This window comes from Mesoplodon densirostris, chromosome 9 (assembly GCF_025265405.1).
Source record: "Mesoplodon densirostris isolate mMesDen1 chromosome 9, mMesDen1 primary haplotype, whole genome shotgun sequence".
Classification (NCBI taxonomy): domain Eukaryota; kingdom Metazoa; phylum Chordata; class Mammalia; order Artiodactyla; family Ziphiidae; genus Mesoplodon; species Mesoplodon densirostris.
The window spans coordinates 49186689-49204262 of NC_082669.1; the positions used below are offsets into that span (position 1 = coordinate 49186689).

The 17574-nt window shown below is 36.5% G+C and overlaps 1 protein-coding gene across 1 annotated transcript; it reads left to right on the plus strand.

The window, feature by feature from the left end:
• Positions 1–271: 271 nt before the first annotated feature.
• NDUFA4 (NDUFA4 mitochondrial complex associated) lies at positions 272–7550 on the plus strand. The gene is made up of 4 exons (XM_060108418.1): positions 272–426; positions 2062–2150; positions 2848–2908; positions 7333–7550. Exons 1-4 carry the CDS (start codon positions 385–387, stop codon positions 7387–7389), a joined length of 249 nt encoding a protein of 82 aa, XP_059964401.1. The 5' UTR covers positions 272–384; the 3' UTR covers positions 7390–7550.
• Positions 7551–17574: the final 10024 nt, after the last annotated feature.

A 17574-nucleotide genomic window follows, 5' to 3' on the forward strand; every position in this document is an offset into this window, starting at 1 on the left:
CCGCCTGTCCGCCCCCTCTTTAAACACGGGGCCTACCGAGAAAGTGCCTGTGTAGTCAATCGAAAGATTCTACTTTTGACGCAAAAAATTACCCATCAGAAGTATGAATAGCATAGGAATGAGAATGTTTCACTTTGTAGTTGAACGCTGTTGGTTTGAACAGGTTAGGCGGGCGCGAGAGCTGCTGGATCAAAGCAGGCACTGTTTAGGACAGCTGCATCCGGGCCCTCCTGTCGCAAGCCGTCCTCAGAGACAGGGGTCCTTCAGGTAGGAGGTGCTGGGTGACTTTGGACGTCCGCCCTTCCTCGGCGCGAGGACTGTTTAGTCCCGGGCTTTGCACGTTTGTCGTTCTCTTCGTCTGGCCTCGAGGCTTCTGTCGCAGCCATGATCCGCCAGATCATCGGTCAGGCCAAGAAGCATCCTAGCGTAAGTTCTTAAACCCTTTCCCAGTGTTTTCACTTGTGCATCCTGTGTCGGGTTGCGGCTGCCTCAGTCCCCTGGGAGCTTTCTCCTTCGCAGCCTTTTACCGTTCCTCGGGGCTGGACCCTGTCTCACTTTGTCCTGTTCTGCTGGTTGCCCCAGGACCTTGAGCTTTGACCTTCCACGCCTAGCATTGCGGGGTTTGGCCTGGCACACGGAAGGTGAGGGACGCTCTCGAGGAAAATAAAATGTTGAAACTGTGTGGTGGGCGCGCGTCCTCTTGCAGGTTGGTCGGACCAAGAGGGATAGTTGTGCGCTGTGTGGGTTAAAGACCAGGAAAGGTCAGGCACCCTATTTGTTGTGCTGTTTAGAGTCTCGTATTCACTGCATTGCACCATGAGGCTTTGAGGCAAATATGAGGATCTCTGATCTTGGAATGCTCAGTTTGTCTGGACGTCTTGATATTTGGGAGGATTTTTGTAGTGCGGAGTTTAATCGCAGTTGAGTTCTTTTGTATCTCACATTTCCCCCTGCATATCAACGTGCTGTGGCCCTAAAAATCAGTTAGTCAGTATTTAATTTTTATCTTAAACCCAGTTGCCTAAAGACGCATTAAGCGTCGGTAGCACTACGTTTTCAGAGATTATGCGTAAAACCGGTATTTATAATAGGTATGTTTCTGTTTGCTCATTCACACTCTTTTAACAGAATTTTTATTTTTCGTAACGTCTGTATCGAAGCAAGCTTAAGTAATTTGCCAAGAGCTTGTTTTTCAAGCCTTGAGATGAAAGAAACTGGGAAATTTAATGGGAGTGATGTATAAATATTAAGTGAAGAAAGCGATATATTTTCTGGGAAATTTTAAAATTTGAATGTAACTTTTTCCACATTTAAACCAGAATTATCTTTACATCCTTTGGAAATTACATTTCTTTCTTTTGAATGTAGTTATAAGAAATCTTACCTCAATATGAGGTCTATCTTTTTTCAAATTTTAAGACAAGATTAAAAAGACGGTTTGAAGAGAAGGTGAAACTATAGAGATAGAATGCAGATTAGTGGTTGCCTGAGGCTGGGTGTGGGGATGGGGAGTGACTGCAGTGGCCATGAGAGATTCTTGGGGTGATGGGAATGTTCTAAAATTGTATCGTGGGATGGTTGTACAACTTCGTAAATTTACTACAAATCATTGGTGGTTTCATACTTGAAATTAATGAATTTTATGGCATGTAAATTAAACCTCAATAAAGCTGTTAAAGTTTTTTAAAAACATAAAATAGGGCTACCCTGGTGGCGCAGTGGTTGAGAGTCCGCCTGCCGATGCGGGGGACACGGGTTCGTGCCCCGGTCCGGGAAGATCCCATATGCCGCGGAGCGGCTGGGCCCGTGAGCCATGGCCGCTGAACCTGCGCGTCCAGAGCCTGTGCTCCGCAACGGGAGGGGCCACAACAGTGAGAGGCCCGCGTACCGCAAAAAAAAAAAAAATAATAATTAAAAATAAATAAATAAATAAATAAAGAGGTGGCTTGAGACTTGGAAATCAATGTGTAGAAACTCCTGTAGTTTTTCTGTTTATTTTTATCAGTATGTAGGTATTTGAAGATGACTCTTGATTCTTGTCTGTTTTGTTTTTGGTTCCAGTTGATCCCCCTCTTCATATTTATTGGAGCGGGAGGTAGTGGAGCAGCGCTGTATGTTTTGCGCCTGGCATTGTTCAATCCAGATGTCAGGTAAGTGCTTGAAAATGTTCAGAACTTTGATTGTTTATCAAACTGATTCAGGAGCCACAGCCTTTCTAGGGAGGCAGCATCAAGTAGTAGAAAGAACCTGAAATTTGTTGGCATCCAGTAAGTTCAGATCCCGGTTCTACTGTTGTCATTTACTTTTTCTGGTTCATGAAATTACCTAAATTTCTCTGAGTCTCATTTTCTCATTGGTTGAGTAGAACTGCTAATACCTATTTTGTAATGTGAGGATCGAGATAATAACTTTTATAAAACAGTCAGGGTTGCTGGTATGTTTAAGTGTTTTTTGCCTGTTTTGCACAATAGGGAATGCTTCTTTTTGAAGTTGTAAAAGAACAGGCATGGAAAAGGTTTCATTGTTTTTCTTTTCTACGCAGTTTTCTATATATCACTTCATTGATGAAATAGAAAACACTAGTAAAAGCCAAATGTAAAGTTTTTTGTAACAGGGATAGGGACAAGGACAACTGCCCCAAGAGGCTCTGTGTTGTACCTTTTTCTAATTGGTTATGTGAGATTGCTTATTATGAATCCTATCTCTCAACTCCATAATGAAAATAACACCGTCCTTCACCTTATAGGAAGTGGGGTTAATCTATTTGAAATGTTAGCTTCTTGAGTACAAGACTGTTTTAAAAAGTGTTTTATTACTCTAACAGTTATAGTGTTTTATTTCTTTTAGTTGGGACAAAAAGAATAACCCAGAACCCTGGAACAAACTGGGTCCCAATGATCAGTACAAGGTAAGCTACAAAATTGCTTCAAAATTGCTGGAAAGTGTATTTTAATAAACTTTGTCATGGGGTATGTTCTTTTTGAAATTGGATCTGCAAGTAAAATTCTGTTATAATGAACTTAGAAGAATTGCTAGATTGTTCTGTGAAATTAGAATGGCATATTTTTCTAATAAATATTTTTTCTAAGGATTTTATTCACAGGCTTTAGACTCTGTATGTGAAATGAAGATAATGTTCAATTCTACTAATTCGACTAAGAAAAAAAAGAGTATAGTTCTTGTTTAATATTTTCTTTGCTCTTGGGTAGTGTAGTGCAGTGGTTCTCAAACCTCAGTGTACATAGGCATCTTCTTCAGCTCCATCCCCAGAGATTCTGATTCAGTTGATCTGTTGCGGAGGCTGAGAATTTGCATTTCTAATAAGGTTTCAGATGATGTTGATGCTGTTGGTCCATGGACCACACTTTGAGTAGCACTAATCTTGTGGCTGGTTTGGTTGGCTGTTCTTCTTGGTATGGTTGACATATTTCAGCTGAGAATTAGTAGGAAGAAATGAAAATCAGTTGAAACTTATATTTTACCATAAACCTTCTAGATACACTTTTTAACATCTTTCTGGAAAACTGGTTTGTGAAACTACTCTTCCGAAGAATGACTTCATGGACTGAGGCCATTTACTTTTTTTAATTTGTTTTATTGATACATGATTGACGTGCAATGTTGTATAAGCTCGAGGTGTACAACTTATTGTTTGATGCATTTATGTATTACACTATGATTACTACGGTAGTGTTAGGTAACACCTTTATCATGTTACATAATTATCACATTTTTGTGTTGAGAACAATTAAGAGATCGTTCCTTAGCAACTTAGAAGTTTATAATAAAGTATTGTTGACTATAATCACTATATTGTATATTAAATATCCAGAACTTCTTGATCTAGTAGTTGCAAGTTTGTACGTTTAACATCTCCCTAATTCCCCAACACCCCCCACCCCGCCCCGCCCCGTAGCCACCATTCTACTTTCTGTTTCTACAAGTTCAGGTTTTTTAGATTCCATTTAAGTGATATCATACAGTATTTGTCTTTCTCTGTCTCACTTATCTCACTTAGCATAATGCCCTTAAGGTCCATCCATGTGGTTGAAAATCTGAGACCATTGATTCCCCAAACACAGCTTTACTTACCTGTAAAATTTTTGCATACAAAGAAAAAATCCTTGCAATGTCAAAAAGGGTAGGGGGCAGCTTTATTAGGGTATGATTCACATACCATACAATTTACCTATTTACAGTATGTAACTTGCCATGAATTTTCCATTATACCAGGCTGCTTCATAAAAAAATAGCAGTTTCTTTGAGCACTCTCAAGAAGAGGTGTCTTGACCGAGGAGAGTTCAGGACCCCTTAGCAGATATACCTCCTTGATGGAGATGGATGCTGTCATTACTGATGACAACAACTTTTAAGATAACTGTCACCTTTTACAGATTGCAAGCTTTCCACTCAACCTTCTGATTATAATTTGGCTTCCAAATCTCTAAACAGATCTTGCTACAAGAAACAAACAAAAATGCACTGGTGAAGCTGAAGTGAACCATCTTAATCTGTGTCACATTTTGACTCAAAAAATGATACACAGGCATCCTGTTTTTTCTCTCCTATAAATTTTAGTCCATTCTGGAGAAAATGATTCCACATCCAATAAACTTTAAAAAAGAAAAGAAAACAAAAAAAAACAGGCCTTAGTCCTTCCACCAAAGAGCATATTGGAGTCTCTGCGTATGTAGTTCAGAAAGCTCCTCAGGTGATTATGATAATGAAGCTAATTCTCATGTTCTGGAACATGAAAATACCTGCCAGTATGAGGCCATGTGAGCTGGAAATGGAACGTTGCTGCAACAAAAAACTAATGTGTGTGGCATAGATTGGGCTGTGAATAGCTAAGATACTGGTATTAGAGCCTGGAAAAATGAATCATGTAATGGCAAAATATTTGATAAGGTGTCACCTGCTATAACTTGGAAAGAAGACCATGTGCCTAAAGAGTTTGTTATACAAAAGATTTTTGGAAAACAGAATGTTTGTGGACCGTTGCTGGCTCTACTTGCCAAGAGATGAGTTTAGAAGAATTGGGACATTTGCAAGCAGAAATAAAAGGGAACCAAGTCCAGAAGCTTGTGAGCCTGGAGTGGATGATGCCTACTACTGCTTCTAGACTAGAAGACTAGTAGACTAGATTATTCTTTCTCTATCATTCACTTTCCCTCACCTAAGATAATTTTTTTTTCTGGCCCATTAACATCAGATTTGGCCATGTGACTTGCTCTGGCAAATCAAGTGAGGGGAAGTGCTATCTGCCACTTCTGAGCCAGTGTGTAGTTCCCCCATTGTTCTTTTCCATCTGTCATGAGACCAAATTGACAGTTAAGGGCTACTCATTCAGCCCAGGATTAGAATGAAGAGAACACAGGGCAGTCAGCTTACAAATGGCATATAATGTGAATGAAAAATAGACCTTTCTTGTAAGCCGCTAAGATTTGGTGGTTATTTTTTGCTACTTCACAATCTAGCAGAAGCTAACTAATACAAACAAGAGAGGGGACTAAAATAGGATTTAAGCATTAAAGGCCTAGCAACACATCATCTGAATAAAATGCCCCAAAGCCAAGATCAGAATATGTTGTGCCTTCCCAGCTATTGTTACAAAAACCTTAAAGGTAGCCACCATTAAATTGAGAAAAGGAATGTGGACATGGAAGCTGAAAAATAAATCAGATTTGAAAATTACTTCAACGGAGTATTTTGATACTGGCACATGGAACCGAATAAAAGCAAATACATCAGAAACCTGCTTAGTTTTGAGAAAATTAGCAGAGGTTCTGTGACCTTTCCACTCTGCTTGGGTGTAGGGGCTTGATCCTGCTTCTGGCAAGTCATATAACTTAATCTTCAGTGTCTTCTTTTATAAAGTAAGAATGAGTAAGGTTGTGATAATTAAGATAAACATAAAGCATTCTGCCTGCAGTGCCTGGGATCTATTAGAAGAGTCCAACAAATATTTATTTCTTAAAATATAACCTGCAGTTCCTTTTATAAATATTCCCTTTAGTATTTTTTTAATATGTTAGAGATGATACAGTTAGTTTCTTTTTAAGTCTCATTGTCCAGTTCAGTTGCTTCATAGGAGAACACTGTCAGAACAAAAAATACTGCTTTATGACTGATTCATACTTTTATGTTTATAAAGTTTATAAAAGTCTGTGTACGTATCTTAAGGATAAGCTTCACAACCTGGGAATTTTTCTTTTTTTAAAAGTCAAATAAAATAAGAAATTTTCAATTAGAGATAAAGAAGTTAGGGTATGTTTGGAGAAATAAAGGAAAGGGTTTCAAGAAATAACGGGCACAGATTTATGAGCTTCTTGCTTAAAAACTGAAGAAAATGATGATAATTCTGCAGTTTTGGTTCTTTTGGAGTTAAATAATGTAGTCTCCAAGTAATTATAGCACAACCTCTTCAGTGTTCTTTGGCACAAGAATGAGTAAACTCAAGATTATAGCTTTGTTTGGGCTTATGTACAAATCCTAATGTTTCCTCAGTAGGAATGCTAGAGCAGTATCAAATATAAATCATTTTTTTTTTAAAGTGTTGAGAGTTAGAGGCAGTTTTTTAAAGTAATGATAGTAAGATATATTTCTAAAATTAATTTAAGTTGAATATAAGGAAATTTATGGAAATTACAAAGTTTGCAAAATACAGTATTATTTAAAAGCAGAAATACTGCACTGTTTAAAAGCTTTTTTACCAAAGGTGGTCAGGTATGAATTTGATTTTGATGCATTCTGGGTTAGGAAATTAAGGAAACGTCTAAGTGAGAGAGAGAAAATGGACAGAAAAGCCATCAAAGCAGGCCAATTTGTATCTAAAAATTATGGAAACAAACACACAACAAAGTATTACTTTATATTACTAGCCAATCTTTATTGCTATAAATCTTTCCCATCTAAATTATAGCCCTTTCCTAACCAAATAGGGATGATAACTGGTATTTCTCTATTCTGTTGGAGAGTCAGCTGTGTACGTAGTGAAGATGGAAGTAAAAACATAAGAATTGGAAGTATATATCAGAAGAAATTCATAATTATTCACCTTGAAATAGAAGAATTTTTTTATAGGTTCTACCAGATTATACTAGCACTGCTCTTCTGAGGAAGATTGAATATTTTTACCTTACCAAAACCATTATTAAAGAACTGGAATTTTAATGTCTTTGTTTGAATGACTTTTGTATTGTTAAATATTCCTAATACAAAATTAATGTCTGTAATTGTTACTATAGAAAGCTGAATAAAAATAATCTTAAACTTCTATACCATCTTTGTGTATTTGATTGATTATCTAAAATATCTTTTTTCTTTTCCAAGTTCTACTCAGTGAATGTAGATTACAGCAAACTGAAGAAAGAAGGTCCAGACTTCTAAATGAAATGTTTCACTATAAAGCCGCTTAGAATGAAGGTCTTCCAGAAGCCATCCGCACAATTTTCCACTTAACCAGGAAATATTTCCCCTCTAAATGCACAAAATCATGTTGGTGTATTGTGATGGGGTTTACACTGATTAATAAATAGTTTGAAACTTGATGTGTGTCACTATTTAATGCCGAAACTCTACTTTGAATTTTATAACTTAGGGTATAGGAAATAAACTATTAGAATTTAAGGAGTTTCTTGAATTTCTGTGTATTCGTGTAATTTGAAAATAAGACTTTAAACTGCTCTAATAAAACACTTTTATTTTGTGTGTAGGCCATTGGTAACACTAGGGCATATTTAAGAACTGGAACTGGAAATCAAATGTAGATTGGCAAGATTATTCAAGCATCTTTGGCATGGGCAAAATGAAAACCTCTAGATTTCTGTTACTGGCTGATGTCGAAGTATGTGCAGTTGTTAATGCTGGTTTTTACCATGGCATTCTCTTTGCTGAAGATTTTTAAGGTTGTTAGTCGCTGTGGTCTGGCTGGGGATTGTAGTTGGATCTGAGTCCATCACTACTAACCATGGAACTAGTGGCCAAGAAGAGCTCTTGAGAACTGCTGAGTCTTGGCAGGTTTTTAAAGGCTAGAAAGTATGTTCGTAGCAATTTTGAGTGAGAGTTAACTTTTTAAGAATGGGCTGTGGAATTGGAATTTGGTAAGAGAAAATGTTTGGGTGTATACTGATGTTACCTGTTACATAGCTCTGACCTTTTAGCTGGATCTCAAATGATCAAACGAGCAGAATATTTCAATGGTTCAGTGGTGGCTAATCAAGAATTAACCATGTCATATATCAGGTTTCCACATAGGTATATGTAAATCATGACATTATAGAAACGAGTTTAGTGAGACAATTTTGGATTTTAATATATAGGTATAATAAATCTTTGTGTTTACAAAGTAATAGCACATTTTACATGTCAGGAACTGAATTAAATTATGTGGATTATATCAAATACTTATTTTTTTTCAAAAACAGTAAGGAAACCAAGACTTGGATTAAATTATTCAAGTTCATTCTGTTAGTCAGATGTGGATATAGTCGTCCCTTGGTATCTGGGAGATCTGTTCCAGGACACCCATCCCCTTCCTACCCCCGCAGACATCAAAATCCACAGATGGCTCAAGTTCCTTATATAAAATGGCATAGTGCAGTCAGCCTTCTGTATCCATGAATGCAGAACCCATGGATGTGGAGGGCCAACTGTATTTGAACCCAGGTTGTCTTGAATGTAGAGTGCATTTCAGTTACTTGACTGTCCATACTTTTAAGCTCCTGTGTCTCGGATAATTTCAATCCGCAGAGCAGAGTTTCTCAGCCTCGCCACTGCTGACTTTCTGAGTCAGACCATTTGTTGTAGTGGCCTGTCCTGTGCATTTTTATTTTAGCATAGTTAGCAGCATCCTTGTCCTCTGCCATTATATGCCAGTGGCACTCCCCCTCTCCAGGTTGTGAAAACCAAGAATGCATGTAGACATTGCCAGATGTTTCCTAGTGGGCAAAACTGTCTCATTCCCACCCATGTTGGGAACCACTCTGGATGCTTTGGCACAAATCACCTCAAAGTTTAAAAATGTGTATAAAACTACACATTAGTTACAAATAGCTAAGAAATTGAAAGACACATTTTATTAAGCAGTTCTGAATAAATGCATTAAGAAATTAGTAATAGCATTTTCTACTATTGAAGACAATTGTATGGATCTTTTAAGATTCTTAAACTTTAAGTAAGCTCTTTGTGTTCAGTATTCCTGGACTTTCCCACATAAAACTGAATGTAAAATTTGGCATGAGAGACAATATGTCTTGAAGAAACTATTACATCCAATTACTGCTATTCAGGAAGCTGCAATGGCAGTGGAAGTTGACTGTCACTTAGGACTGCATCAGATATCAATGCTGCCAGGAAAGATAATGTGCTCTTTTTTTTTATTTTTCCTTAAATGAATTTGTTTAAAATTATGCTTTTACTGTGCTGCTTATTTAAATATACAGCAGACTGCTTTGTCAGTTCCTCAGCTTAATGAGGTCACTAGGCAGAGCTACATTTAAATACAGATCTTGCCTTGGGTAACATTTATGTATATTTGAAAAATTGCAGTTTTGGGAATTGACAAGTGCTTCCCAGTAGGTACTTGAAACAAGAGCCAAGCAAAAATTATACTGAATTTTGCTTCTTTCAAGTTTATTAGCCCACCCTGATCAGGTTTTATCCTTTCCATTCAACTAAAAATGCTTCTGTTTAGGGCATCAGTGACCTCTGTGTTTCTAAATTCAAAAGGTAATTATCATTGCTCACTTTGACCTAATAGTAACAGTTGATCCAGCTCCTTGAAATATTTTCTCCCTTCACTCTCTAGAACAGCATGCTGTGTCTGTGTTTTCTTTTTTACATCGTTGGCTTTTCTACTTAGTCTCTTGGTGATACACCTTCACTTAGTGTCGGAGTGCCCCAAAGGAAAAACACTTTGGACCTTTTCACTATTTGAACTCTCTTTATCCAGTCTCATGTCTTCAAATACTACGCTTTGGCTGTCCAAAGTAATTTTTCAGATTAACATGTCCAGTTTGAACTTGTGAACTTCTCAGTTCCCACATCCGCAATCTTCATTCCTTCTGTTTTCATTATGTCAGTTTATAGGCACACCATCCTTCCAGTAGTTCAGGCTGAAATCCTCGGAGTCTTCATTAACTCTTTAACACCTCATATCCATATATTGATTACATTTGCTCTAACTTAAGAATAATGCCCAGAATCTCACTATTTTCAACACACAATTCCCCTACTGTCACCTTGGTCCTAAGCCATTGTCATCTAACCTGGAATATTAAAATAACCTCTCAGCTGGTCTCCCTGTCTACAGTCTGTTCTCAGCACAGCAGTCAAACTGATCTTTAATACAAAACTCAAAGTGATCTTTATTCCTTTGTTCAAAACCCCCAACATTTCCCTATTTTACTCAAAAAAAGCTAGGTACTTTAAAAAAAGAAAACGTTCTGACTTTCTACTATTTTCCATTTTGCTCCTACACCAGCAAGTGGATATCCTAGATCCTCTACATGCCTCAGGGCTTTGCATTTGCCCTTTCCTGGCTTGGGATTCTGTTCCCCAAATATTGGCATGGCTTGCTCTCTCACTTTTTTCTTGTCTTTGCTCCAGTGCCTTTTTAATGAGGCTTTCCCTGTCCAAAATTTCACACCTACTGCATTCTCATCACTTTTTATCTCCTTTCCCTTCTTTGTTTTCATCTCAGTACTTATTACTGTCTAATATGTTACATAATTAGCTTATTTTGTTTTATATATCTCCCTCCACTAAAATATAAGCTCTATGATGACAAGAATTTTTGCTGTTTTGTTTGTTTGTTTTGTTTGATGTATCCTCAACACCTAGAATGGGACCAGGCACATAGTTGGTGTTCAAGAGATATTTATAAAAGACCAGTTCATCGAGTGTCTAGAGTGGCTAATCATAAGTGGCTACAAGTGGCTTGATGGAGGCAGAGAATCAGAATTGGAGATTATGGAACGCCTTTAGCAAAAGGGCTCTGAGCTTTACTTCACCCCTCCCCCCCAGTGGATAATTTTTTAATAGATCTTTTAAATTTCCAACTAGAGCATTATGTTGGTACTAAAACAACATCTCCTATCCGGGTATTTGAAGCCTGTTTTCTTATTTCATAACATTTCAGTCAGGATGAATGTGAATGAAGGAAGAATCAGGTACAAGCACAAATAAAACCAGATATGTCCTCCTTTTATTAACAACAGCAAAATGTTTCCTAGAATCCACATACCGTAGTCACCATTGCCAAAAAATATCCATTTTCTTTTTTCGCATTTTTTCTTTTGTTTCCAATTGTCAAAGCAATGCATGCTCAGCATGATTAAAATAATTCACAGGAAACATTTTTATATATCCAAGGCTTACTTTTAGTGGTATAAGAAGATATGTTAGAATGCTACTCTGTAACCCCTTATTCAAAAATGCTTAAATATGGCATGCAGGAACCTTGTTATCTTAACAAATAGCAGTTGCTGCATAGAAAAACAGAACCTCTAAATTTGAAATTTAAATTTCAAGTCCAGTAAAACTATACATAGAAATTATATATACATTCATTACTCTTTGGTATTTCCCACTGTAGCAGTTTGTTCCTTTCCTCTAAGGTGGTTGGTAGAATTCATCTTTGGAGGAAATCTCCACCTTTCTTGGTTAGGTAGAAGGTAAAGAAAAAAGACAAGAGAAAGGGTTATAAGAAGGCATCTCATATCAGGATGAAACGAACTATAATTTTTTTCCTTTATGTTATTTCCTTTTTTTTATTTCTTTTTTTTATTAGTTTCTGCTTTATAACAAAGTGAATCAGTCATACATATACATCTGTTCCCACATCCCTTCCCTCTTGTGTCTCCCTCCCTCCCTCCCTCCCTATCCCACCCCTCCAGGCGGTCACAAAGCACCGAGCTGATCTCCCTGTGCTATGCGGCTGCTTCCCACTATCTATCTACCTTACGTTTGGTACTGTATATGAAACGAACTATAATTGATAACATTATTGAGCCATGCACGATATGTATTCCTTCATTTACTACTAATTACAACATTGTAAGGCAGACTTATTACTCTACCACCACCCCCTGCCACTTTTTTAGACAAATGGGGAAACCAAAGCATAATAATATGCCCAAGGTCAAACTTAACTAGGAAGTAGTGGAGCCAGGCTTTGAATCCAGACAATTTGACTTGAAGTTCATTCCCTGAACCCTCTAGACCTGTCTCATAAGGTTGTCTTTAGAATTAAATAAGATAATATATGTAAGAGGCTTAATGTATCTCCTGCCAGAATAAGTATTACTTAAATATTAGCTATTATATTTATAAAGCCTGGAATTCATTTCTTTCTCTCTTTCCATCAGAAACTTTAATGGGAGACTTCTAAAAGCCATATTATATAAAACTTAAAGGAAAGAAAAGGACTGTTTAGTAAAAGCTTATCCAACTACCAACAATCTGACCAAATAACTCTTTACTGCAAATATCACTGATTTCAACATGTAGACAAGGTGACCCCCTTTTATACCAGAACTGTAAGTCTAAGAAGTGTGATTTATGTTTCTCCGTAGGTTTGCTCAAGCAATGCCTGCCCACATAGCGTGCCATAATAATGTTCCACCCTCTCTGATTTGCATTATGACTCAGTGAATTAAAATCTTGATATGTAGGTCATCTCTCCTTGGTTGAAAATGATGCTGAGTTAATCCATGCCTGATATTGAAAGAATTTTTTGATTCTCTTTGAATGATAAATAGCATCTGGAAAAATTTATCTCAGGTCTCTTTCCCAGCTATTGTTTTTTAATCTTAAAAGGCAACAGCTTGTATGCTCTATAATAAGCTTTTCTGTTTGTTTCTAACCAAATCTTTTCTAAGAGAAGAGTTAATACTTCACAAGATTTTCAGACTCCATATTAATCCATCCTAAATGAAGATACTTTGCAAACTTAATTTGTTTAGACTGGTCAAAGAGTAATTTATCCTTCCTTGTTATATAGTATATTTCACCATCTTAAATTACAAAGCAATTTTGTTAGAAGAATCCTGTTAAATTGCTAAATTGTTAAATTAAATCTTATAATTTTTACAAGGGGCTTGCCTCATATTCCCTCATGATTACTTCTAGCTGTCATGTGCAGGTAAATGTTTAACAACCGGCTCTCCAGGGGGAAAAGTCCTGATTTTAAGCATTTGCCAGTTTCTGTGATTGGCAGTTTAATGCCTTCCCCTAGAGTAGTCTACCTCCTAATCCCTGGAACCTGAGAATATATTCAGTTATATATTCAAAGGAGAAAGAAGGTTTCACATGAAATTAATGTTGCTAATCAACTGACCTTAAAATAGGGACATTATCCTGGATTATTCAGGGTCCAGTGTAATCAGAAGAATCCTTAAAAGTGAAAGAGGGAGACTGAAGAGGAAAGTCAAAGGGAGGTGTGACTATAAAAGAATGGCCAAAGAAATGCACTGTTACTGGCTTTAAAGATGGAGAAAGGAGGCCATGAGCCAAGGAATGTGGGAAGCCTCTAGAAGCTGGAAAATCTACAGATGTGGATTCTATTAGAGGTTCCAGAAAGGAATTCAGCCCAATGAGACCTGTGACAGGCTTCTACATAACTGTAAGATAGAAATTTGTGTTGTTTTAAGCCACTAAATTCACGGTGATTTGTTATAGCAGCAATGGGAAAACTAATACATCCACTGCGGCAGAGTTTAAGGTACCATCTTGTTTTTATTGATCAAAGGTTGGAAAAAGATGAAAAGAATTAGCTCTTGAGAGCTGATGTGAACTGACTTCAGCACATCACTGAGTAGACTCAAATAAGAAAAGTTTTGTTCATTTTCTCCTTATATTTCATAGTAGAATAATAAATGCAACAAAAAATGACTAATTGAAAACCTTATACTATCATTAAGCTATTCCCTAGTATTTACTTTTCTTGTGTCGTTGTTGTTGTTGTTGTTTTTTCCTCTTAGGACCTAAGGCAGCTGGAAGGTAGGAAGTGGGAAGCAACTAGGGAGGGGAAAGAAAATGAGATGAGGTCATCATGTTGAACAACTCCTGAGGGGGACTACAGTACAAATGATGTCCCATTTAGTTGAACAACATGAAGTCCTTAACATAGTTTTAGATTTTTACACAAATATGAAAACTGCTGCTCTTTTATACAGTGTTTCTTTTAAATTGTTCACTAGAAACTAAGTCAAAAATCAGCATCATGTAGAAAAAAGAGAATGGGGTTTGAATCATGTAGAACTTGGTCTTAGTCACTGTCCAGCCAAAGAACCAAAAAGAAATTCAAGAGATCAAAAACACCATAACAGAAATGAAGAATGCCTTTGATGGGCTCTATGTAGACTGGACAGAGCTGAGGAAAAAAATCTCTGAGCTAGAGGATATGTCAGTAGAATCATTGGAAACTGGAAAGCAAAAGGAACGAAGACTGTAAAAAACAACAATACCCAAGGACTGTGGGACAACTACACACATACATGTGATGGAAATAGAAGGAGAAGATAGCAAGGAGCAGAAGAAATACTTGAATAGTAATGACTCAGAATTTGCCAAAATTACTGTCATAAACTAGCTCACAGATTCACAAAGCTTGAGGACACTGAGCAGATAAATGCCAAAAAACCACCCCTAGGCATATCGTTTTCAAACTACAGAAAGTTAAAGATTAAAAAAATCCTTAAAGAAGTCAGAGAAAAAACAATTACTTATAGAGGAACAGAGGTAAGAATTACATTTGTCTTCCCCTTGGAAACCACGCAAGCAAGAGAGTGGAGTGAAATATTTTAAATGTTTTGAGGAAAAAAACATGTACCACCCTAGAATTCTGTGCCCTGCAAAATTATCATTCAAAAGCAAAAGAGAAGTAATGACTTTCTCAAATAAAAATGGATGGAATTTGTTGCCAGTAGATCTGCCTTGCAAGAAACGTTAAAAAGTTCTTTAAGATAAGGGAAATAATATAGGTCGGAAACTCAGATTTACTTAAAGGAAAGGGAGAATGTGGAAGAAGGAATAAGTGAAGGTAAAATAAAAATTTTAATTTTTCTTCATAATTTATCTAATAGTAACAGTTTGTTCAAAATAATAACAATGTAATGTATTTCATTATATGCTATGGATTCAATGCAGTCGCAATCAAAATCTTGGTTATTTTGTGGATATCAACAAACTGATACTAAAGTTTTCATGGAGACGCAAAAGAGTCAGAATAGTCAAAACAATATTGAAGGAGAAGAACAAGGTTGGAAAACTGACAGTACCCAGCTTCAAGGCTTACTATTGATGGAAAACCACAGTAACCAAGTGTGTTACTGGAAAAGAATAGACAAATAGATTAATGAAATAGAATAGAGAATCCATAAAAAATGGTACAGCCACATTGGGAAACAGCTTGATGGGTTTCTTATATAACTAAACATACTGTTACTATAGGAGCCAGTAACTTCTCTCCTTAATATTTACCCAGAAGAATTGTAAATCTGTGCCCACAGAAAAGCTGTACATGGATATTTATAGCAGCTGTATTATTAATTGTCAAAACTTGGAAGAAACCAAGAAGCCCTTCAGTAGGTGAATGGATAAATAAAGTGTGGTACATCCAACAACTGAATATTATTCAGCACTAAAAAGATATGAGCTATCAAGCCATGAAAAGACATGGAGGAATCTTAAATACATATTACTAAGTGAAAGAAGCCAATCTAAAATACTCCATACTGTATGAGTCCAATTATATGACACTCTGGAAAAGGCAAAAGTATGGAGACAGTAAAAAGTTCAGTAGTTGCCAGGGATTAGGGTAGGGGGTGGGGAAGGGATAAGGAAGTGGAATACAGAGGATTTTTAAGGCACTGAAAATACTCTGCTTGGTACCATAATGATGGATACATGTCATTACACATTTGTCCACACCCACAGAATGAATACCAAGCATGAGCCATAATGTAAACTATGGACTTTGGATGATTGTGATGTGTCAGTTTAGGTTCATCAACTGTAACAAATGTACCATTTTGCTGGGGGATGTTGATAACGGAGGTGTGGGTTTATGCATGTTTGGGGGCAGGAGCTCTATGGGAAATCTCTGCATCTTCCCCTCAGTTTTTCTTTGAACCTAAATCTGCTCTTAAAAAAATAAAATCTTAATTAAAATGAAGAGAAGAAAAGAAAGGAAGGTTAAAAAATTCCAGACGGTGACGTTCAGCCAATCTGCAATTCTTTTCCCCTTTGCACCTCTCATTACACATGGCCATGGACTTTATGACAGCTACAAAACTTGATGAGTAAATCTACTTCCGCATTCCACACATCTTGAGTGCTGCACTGAGGTTTTCTTTGTATCCATGAGAACAGAGTCTGTGTCTGTTTTGCTTATCATTGTATCTCCAGGGCCTGACAGTGTCTGCACTTAATAGACCTGCAAGTATTCGTTTATTGAATATATAGAACATAATGTGATTGCAGAGGCTTTTGATTTATAGACATTTTCTGAGTGATAGTGTAACTTAATTTGTAGATGATAGCTGAATTTTGAATGAATGTTTAGAAGTGAAAACTCAAGTGTTCATAGGTTATTAAAATGAAAATAAAATGCAGTAAGATGTTTTTTATAAACACCCAAGCTTTCATATATGAAACAGCAATAAAATAGCTATTGAAAAACCCTAATTACTGACAGTTTACTATGTAGACACCTTATATGATGTTTCTAGATGGAAGCTACTAATTTGAATTACTCTAGAAAAATAATGTGTAGAGGCATTTTTAGTTTATCATTATAATATGGTGATACTCCCCCTCTATTTTACTAGAATCCCACAGTGCCTAACAATCATGAATAAATTTATAGACTTGTTTTCCATATTGAAGCAAAATGACTATGAGCATGAAATGCCCATTTCTTTTAGTTTCCTTACTGCAGGCAAATGAAACAAAGGGCCTAATGGATAGTGAGAATAAATTACTCCATGGAGAAATAAGCACTAGATGCCTATTATTAATTTTTAGGTGCATAAACAAGGAAACAAAATAGATCATATTACTGGTCAATATTGGTACAAAATATAATTTTAATTCTAGTTTTGTACTTGATATTCAAATAAGTATAATTTTTGAGTTCAGCTAAATGTTGCCAGGAGAAGAAAATGAGTTTGGTATTTGCTGGCATATCAATTTGTAAACATGATCACAGATCACAAACAATTGCAAGAAATACAGTGCTATTTATATTTTAGATTGCAGTGAGAATTAGTTTGCTGGAAAGAAAACAGAAATACATTTTAGCTAATATATACTGCTTCTTAAAAGCACAAACCTAATATAATGCTGTGTTAGGAAAGAAATGCTTAGAAAGTAAAGAACATGGAGAAACATTGAGAAATCAGATTGCTAGGAATAAAAAGTAAAGCTTAAGGAATTAGGAGGATTAATTTTGCTCTTGCTTTCTGTAATGGATAGGGAGGGGAGAGAAGGGAGCTCTTGCTTAAATGTGCAAGGCTGTTTACATGGGTTATCTCACTTTTTATCCTCACATCAGTCCAATTGGGCTGGCAT